Here is an 8185-nt window from a genome sequence, read left to right as displayed (position 1 = left end):
TTTCTTTCTTTCTTTCTTTCTTTCTTTCTTTCTTTCTTTCTTTCTTTCTTCCCCCTTTTTAAAGGCACATTATGGTTGCAGCATTGGAACGTGCTGCCCTGCTGGTGTCTGGGGATGTAAAGTGAAGGATTTATGGAAGTGAAAATAGAATAGAGCCTTAAAAGTTTGGCTTTAAAAAAGGGAGCCAGTAGTTTGACAGATTGTTCAGTAAATGTTCATTTTATTGAGAATTATAAAAAAGGTGCTTAACGCCTCTGTGCCATTAATATAATACATTAAAAGGTTACTGTCAAGATTAGTGTTTCAGCTCTGAAAATTGACTGTAGGGTTTATGGGCAGCCCTCTTCATATTCTGCTTAGAAGATAAGGTATCATCTATTGCACTTGACAAAGCCATTACCTTGTTATAAGGCTTTATACTGGAAAGCTTGATAAATAGTAAAACACAAATAAAATCGCATTTGAAAAGAGGGAGAATTCTTCCTGTCTGTCTTATAGCCAGATTTAACAGATGCAGCTTCGTATGTAAAACCGGCGTGGAAATAGCCAGTGTCAAAGTAGTGCAAAATGCAACTTGCGGGGTGCTCTGTTCTCAGTGGCTGTTATTGTTGAAGTGCTCCCTTTCAAAAGCACGCGTTCCTTCCTACAGAAAAAGGAATCCGGTTCCTTCGCTGAAATTAATTAGCATTCAGCAACCAGATAGCATGTTTTTGGGTATTCATGAGATCTCTGTTTGAAAAAATGTTTTTAACTTGTAGAAATGTGTTGCAACACACAGATGGGAAGAAAAAGAAAAAAAAAATCTCTTTAGCAAGCACTGTGTGTAAAAGGAATATTACATTTTGCACGCTCCTGATTACCCTGTGTAAACAGTTTTTGACATCTGTCTTTATAGTTTTCGAGGAGAGGAAGACTTTGTTAAAAGAACCATTTTTATACAGCAGTCACCATTTCAGTCTTGCTTTACCTGTATTATGAAAGCAGATGGTCTGCATGTCTTTTGAATATTTATAACTATCAAAAACAATCTCTTGCTATTCACCCTTAGGCTTATGAGATGTCAGGACTGTTCTGGTTGAAAAAAAATCATCTTGGGTGTTTACAGAAAGAGGATTACATTAAGCTGAAATGACTATACATTTTCCAGTTTAATATTTGTCCATCAGCTGTTTAATCGTATTTAGATAATTGTGTAAATAAGTTGTTGCAGCCCTTGCCCCTTCCACTGAGCAGGCTCGAAGCTTTAAACACTGATGAATGAGTTGCAAAAAAAGCTTGGATTTTTTTTTCCCTAGTTAAACAACCCAAAAGGCCTAAGTAAGTTTTGGTTACAATGCTTCTTTTGAGGGGAATGTTTCATTTGCCGAGGAATCCCCAATATCCAGTTCAGCTGAGTTGTTTTAGGAAGCTTTTGTCTCTCTTACCTCCTAACAGACTCAGCAGGGAGTATTTGCCCTGTGCAAATTCTGCAGCCCAACTGCCCCTTCATGAGGCATGGAAACAACCTCATTCCACCCATATCAATATAATTTTAAGGTTATTTAGGGGAAGTTTTGGGACTGTGGGGGTTAAAAGCTTTTTTGACTGGAAGCTGAGCAATCACTGATAACAGATTTTGCTGTGGTTGGTTGATTTGGCAGAAAAGCATGAACAGTTTTGGTTTAGATGATTGAATTAACCTGATTAACATTGTTTTTGTTGTTTTGCAAAAAGGACAACCGTATACTTTTAGCAGGGATCGAACAATACTTCACCTGCTTGGGAAGCACTGTTAGGGAAAGGGTTTGGAAATGCCTCCTTCGGAGCACCTGCAATGGTGGCTGCAGTGTACGAACCCCTCAGGTCCTCCTCTTGCCTTGCAGAACGCGCCTTGCATTCGGCTCAGGCACATTGCAAAAGGTGCCTGCTGCTGCTGTTTTATCAGTTTTTCAAATTTCCAGATGAATTCTGGCTGAGATTTAGCATATTCCCCCAGAAAGTTCCCCATTTTCTTTGAGAAATTGCTGTGTCTGGTTTTCCAGTCTCTTGATATTTAATCTTCCCGAGAGAGTGGGGTTTGGTTCCAGCCGCACCGAGTGAACCTCAGCTGAACTTCAGAACAAATCTAGCCCTACCTCTACACAGTTGTTGGAGCTAATTATAATTAACTTATTTGGCTAAAAAAAGAGCACTTGGGCTGCAGCAGATGGTATCATTCCAGAATAGTGGGATTTCTGTGAAGGTGGCACCATTTCAGAGTAGATCTTCTGATTCTCAGAGAAGGGCTGCAAGTTGCTGCTTTGGGGGAAGGGGTGGARGGAGATGAGAGAGGGGGATTTGTGGTCTTGAAGTCTTGCGACTTTTTTTGAGGAGAAACTTGTAGGAGAGATGTTAAATCTGTGGATCTGTGGCCATTTTTTTTTAATCAATTTTGTTTGCAATCTGTAAAAAAGAAATTAGTGTATGAGTGATTAGTATGATACATTTGGATATGTCTGCTATTTCTATGATATATTCATATTCCCTGTACGGGGAAGGCGTCTGCCTCTGTGACGTGCAGATGAGGTATGTCCATGTACCGCTAGACTAGAATTCAATGTGTTTTGGATATGATCATTCTCATTTGGATTATGGATAAATCTAAAGTGAGATGTGGGGAGCTCCTCATGTGCAATAGTGATCTGGGAAAGAGGATTAGGTTCGGCATTCTTCCAGTCTAGGTCATGGATCTCTGAAGACAACTCAATCAGAAGGTTTCAGTCTTCAGGTTTAGACCCTAAGCATAGTGGCCACCCATATATGTAAAGTGCCACCAAACCATACAGGAATTGGCCTTTTCTAGTAGCTTTGTTTTCATCAACTCTAAAGAAAAAGTCTGCAGACAGGAGATAGAAACCCATTGGCCAAGCAGTTGATTGGGTCAGTATTTGCTAGTGGCATACATGGGAAATAATCTTATTTTCCAGACACATGAAAGGATTGCCTTTTTGGTAGCTGTAGACTACTGCCTTCCAAAAATTTTATTCTACCGTTCTCTATAGGAAAGTGCATCTCTCTGCACTGCCATGACTGCAAGTTTGACAACAGCATAATAAATAAAGAATAGAAACGATGAAGTTCCATGTTGTCAAGCTTTTTTCAGAGTTAACAAGGTAGTAATATTTTATCTGGCTTGTAAAATTTTGCTTTCAGTGAATTAGTAAATAAATCATTGATTCCTCCTGATGAGGATTCTTAGCGCAGGTAATATCACTTGAATGTTTGTGAGAAGTGTTCTCAAAGAAAATTTAATTGTAATTTAATTAATAAAACTATATTTTTAATTTTGAAATATGATGGTAATGTCTATGACTTATTTTTCTTGCTGCTTTGAAAAACTAGAGTTTTAATGATATTAGCCATCAGAGTCTCAAATTCATATCTTGTCAAAGAAGCTAGAGTTCCTAACAGTGTTTAAACGCACCAGTCGCCTATTTGGTTGTAAAATACAGTTGCTGCATTCAGCTTTTCCCGAGGAAGCAGAGGATGTCACAAACTGTCATGACATTGATATCTCTCCTTTATATAATGACATGCATGAGAAGGCTAGGAAATTTTAGGCAAACATCATCATTGATAATAAGAAATTCAGTAAAATTGCTTTTAGTATATGTGTGTTCATGCTTATTAAAGTCGTAATTGCAGGAGAAGACATCATAGATGTATAGAATTAAAATACAAAAAATTGACCCTGAAATCTAAATTATAACCACAAAATATGCACAAGTTATTCTAGGCAAAGTGGTCCGCTACACTTGCAGTTCCCCATTTTGCACATGCAAATGCATGGGTTGCATGTGCAGTTGTCCACATGCTTGTATAATCTCTCAGTTCTGATTCACAGGAGTAATTTTTAATGACACCTTATGTATCACATGACAAATTTTAAAATGACTTAATTTCCAAAGGACTTTAAACAACAGTTTTGTAAGTATTGGGCATTAATGATACTCTGCTGTACTGGAAATTGAAGTTGGATTCAGCTGAGCTTGGTTCAGGCCATTCAGACTAGAGCTACAGTCAGAGATTTTGTTCTACTTTTATAGACTCAGAAATGCCAGATTAATATCAAGGAATGGTAAGAATTTGGGTGATTCAGAAAAACTTAATAATAGCTTCCTGATGAGTAGAGGGTATCCACGCGTGGCATGAATAGTACAGCCTCACTCCAGCGGCCCTGAGGCTCCACAAATAGCGTGTGACTGAGCAGCACGTTAGAAAACAAATGGTTATAATGAACTTTGCGAAGATCAATAATCAAGGCACTTTTTCTCAGAAGCTGGAATAGACTTCTAATGGGCAGTCTTATAGCCATATTTATTGCATTTTTACTCTAAACTATTTCTTCTAGTGGTTATCGCAGTTTGTCTAACAAAGGGTTCGTGCTGTACATTGATTTTACGACAGCACAAATATAGCTGAATATTACATGCTGAATAGCAAAGAAACATAATAATCGGGCTTTGTCTTCTTGGCTGTCATTGTTTTCTCGGTCTGCTGGGCAATTCCTGTAGTTAAGCTGAAAGTGACTACTTTCCACACAAAAATGTAACGGGTGGCAAAGTTCAGGCTACTGAAGTTACATTTACTAATTTTGTTGTTCATACGTCGTGAGTATAATTTTCAAGCTGGAGCAGTGCTTCATTTTGCAAGGCCTTATCTTAACGGATTTTGTAAGGAAATGCACAGGAATTGAAAGTTTTATGCGTTCTAAATTCGACTGTACTAAAAATGGCTAAAATTGAGCAGAAAGTAAAAWTTTCACTGCTGCTATCTGACACCTCTGGAACACTATGTGAAAAAATCATTTCTATCATTTTGTAGTATATTTTACAGCTAATATTCAGTTATAGTATTAGACTTGACAATGAGAGTTTTCCATAAGCCCATTTCTGTGAATCTTTTGAATATCATTTTTAGGAAAAATCTGTTTCAGTCTGTTCTGTATGTGTTTTATCCTACTATCAGCCACTTTGCTGTATCCTACTATTAACTCATTCAAGTGAACTTTGGTCTTAAGATTTTCGGGGTTCAGCTCTGTAAGAAAGTGACATGAGATGAACAGGCATGAATGTTTTGGGTGCTTGCATTTCTGAAGTCAGGGTAGCATTTGTAGATCTGTAAACTTCTGTGGGTATTGGAGGGATTAAGTGAATTTAAAAGTAGAAACAGTACTAAAAAATGCATTTTCAAGATGAAAATCTTCAGTTCATAGCCCGATGTGTCTCTGTCAAAAACTTTGTTCTTCTTTTAGTGCATCTGCTTTTCTTGCTCCATTTTATAGTATTCCTTGATTTGTTTTAGTGCTCGATTAATGAGTTTTTTAAAAGGCTTTGGACAATAGGATTAAAAATGCAACGGTGTTCTCAAACTCTAAAAAAAAAATGGTTTCAACAATTGAAATAATTTTTGCTTTGACTTGTACTGCTCTGTATTACAGATGATTTTTTTTTCTTTTCCCCTTTTCACACAGAGTATGATTTCTTCCATTGTGAACAGCACTTACTATGCAAATGTCTCAGCAGCAAAATGTCAGGAATTTGGAAGGTGGTATAAACATTTCAAGAAGGCAAAAGATATGATGGGTAAGCAAAAAAAAAAAAAGAAAATGTTGCCACGATGGTGGATACATACCATTATGTGTCACATTGAGGTCTGTCACATAAGTCACATAAGCAGCCAGGTCCCTTCACAATAAGTTTAGGATGCTTTTGATGAGTAGATGTAGAAAGTACATCTATAGTGGAAGAATTCATTTAAATAAATATTTGCTATTGAAACAGCCAAACTGATTTGGATTGCCAGAGATATAAAGCTGTCATTCTGTAAATGTAGAGATCTACAGCCTAGAATAATTGTTTAAAAAACCTGTTCCTAGAAGTGTGACGGACTGATTTTCTTTTTAATGTATGATTTTTTTTCGTGTGCTAGCTAACATATATTTAAAGAAACGCTCTTCTATAACTGTCACTGCCTTCCAACAAGAGTGCTCTATTTCTATAAATTCACATCTTTCTCTAACTTCAAGACCTTGGTTTTAATTAATTTTAAGTTAYAGTTGGGACAATTGTTTGACTGTTCTAGTAAACATGTAAATTACTGGAGAAGAAAACTAACAGCAGGAGCAGTAATTCTTTAATACCCTTTCTATTTCTGTATTGTCCATTTTAAAACTGTTTCTTAACCTTGTTAACATAATTTGGAACACTTTATGTCAGAAAATTTCTACATAATTTTCAATGGAATGAAGAATTGGGACCTCACTGGGATGAGTTTTTGAGTTTGCTTTAGCTTTCAGTATTTGAAGCAAAACTATTCAGCTACCAAAGCGGGCTCTTTGCCTTTTACAGCTTAAGGCTGTAATGAAGACAATGCATCACTTTTGTGATAATCGCTTGAATTACTGTTCCAAGTGAATGGCCCACTTGGGTTGATCTCTACTTTCCGCTAGTGAAAACAGGCGGCTTCTTTCCTTAATCTGCCTTGCACCGTCTGCGTATCGCTGAACCGCTCTAAAAGTTTATAGGCTTCCGAGATCATCGAAGTTCGGTGGTAAGACTCGACTTGGTTCCAGGTGGTCCGTGTGCCACCAGCGTGGCCATGGAATGGGGGACGTGGCCATCGCCCCTTCGGAGGCTCTTGGGGCGAGTGCTGTGCATGGTGCAAACACTGCGGAGGGAGCGTAGCGAGAGCGGGGCAGGACTTTGTGCTACGGGACCTGCCAAGCCGGGTCCATAGTCCTCGCTTTTGGGGACACTGAAGCCAGCATATAAGAAATGTGGGGTGTGAGTGTGTGTGCTTGCTTCTGTGTAAGCCAGTGGGACAAGAGGCCAGCGTGTCCCTGGAGCCACGCTGCCAGGCAGAGGGGCAAGGAGCTTTGCTGAGCGGCTGCTTCCTTCGGGGCACCAGACCTCTGTGCAGACCAACCTGCCTTCTCACTTGGCCCGTGAAGGGGCAGAGGCGAAAGGCAGAGGTGCAGCTCGCAAGCCAGGTGCCACTTTCTTCTTCCAGTTCTCATCCCTCTGGAGGACAGGGTGATCTTTCACTGAATAACCATTAATGAAGATCACAATTACTATGAGAAGCACAACTATTTTTTTTTCTTTTTTATCTTTTAAATTACAAAAATGCTACAGCACTTCTGTGAAAATGCTGGATTTTTGCTTTTTAAATAAAAGCATATTTTCCTAAAGCTATTTCCAAAATAAAATTGGTAAACTGAAATTGCAAACCAAGATTGCTAAAAATGTTTAAAATGAAAAAGATGGTTTAAAATGAAAAAGTGGCATACGTTGACAAAAGCGAGGCACTTTTACAGTAATGTGCGGTTATTGTATATCACCTTATTGTGTGCAAAAGGGGAGCTGGAAGAACTCTGCTAGTTTAAAGATGAGTGTTRATTAAAAAAGAGGGTGTGTCAAGGCAGATGAGTTAATATAAGAAAAAAAATCAACCATGTTGCAAGTCACTGAGAAAAAAAAAAAAAAGATGCATACATGGTTGCAAGATAAAGCAGCCCATCTGTGTAATTTACATAAATTATACTAGTTCCTAGCAGCCCCATACAATTGCTGCTGCATGTAGAAATGAGCAGAGCATGGGGAGGCCCACAGCCCATCCTGCTTCTTGCAGGTTTCCAGGGGCTGGGAGCTGTAGGTAGGATAGCGAGGACTGCACAGGAGTAACAAAACTAGTCACTGGGGGCTTCTTTCTCTTCCTTTTCACAAAGGTCTGGGCGTGCTTTCCAATACCAGCCCCCTTTTCCCTTTCTGTACATGCACTCACCATTTCACACGCATTTTCCGCAGCATATGGATTGCTTTCCCTTCTCTGGTCCATGCTGCTTCCCTCGTTGCTTGCCACCCTGGTCTCGAGTACTTTACACCCGTCACGTGTATGTCTGCTTTCTGCAGCCACATGCTCACGTTTTCTCTGGCAGTTGTGAAGCAGCACCTTTGCAAAGCACTCAGGAAAAGTTGCTGCTTTGCCCTATGTGGTTTCCAGCATGTCCTTTCAATTCTGATGTTTCGCTAGCTTCTCCTAGGGCTCTGTGACAATGTTGAGCTGCTTGTTGGCCTCCTTTTCTCTTTCCTTTCCTTTCCTTTCCTTTCCTTTCCTTTCCTTTCCTTTCCTTTCCTTTCCTTTCCTTTCCTTTCCTTTCCTTTCC

The 8185-nt window shown here is 39.1% G+C and overlaps 1 protein-coding gene across 5 annotated transcripts in view; it reads left to right on the top strand.

The window, feature by feature from the left end:
* SATB1 (SATB homeobox 1) overlaps positions 1 to 8185 on the top strand; it is a 70736-nt gene that overhangs the window by 22119 nt on the left and 40432 nt on the right. For all 5 annotated transcript variants that reach the window (XM_026050820.1, XM_026050816.1, XM_026050821.1 and 2 more), the window contains one exon: positions 5492 to 5603. In XM_026050820.1, coding sequence (XP_025906605.1) covers positions 5492 to 5603 — 112 coding nt within the window. The remainder of the gene's footprint in view (positions 1 to 5491; positions 5604 to 8185) is intronic.

The sequence above is a fragment of the Nothoprocta perdicaria genome, unplaced genomic scaffold (assembly GCF_003342845.1).
Source record: "Nothoprocta perdicaria isolate Ctin4 unplaced genomic scaffold, notPer1 scaffold_70, whole genome shotgun sequence".
NCBI lineage: Eukaryota > Metazoa > Chordata > Aves > Tinamiformes > Tinamidae > Nothoprocta > Nothoprocta perdicaria.
This window is presented reverse-complemented; position numbering and strand designations above follow the sequence as displayed.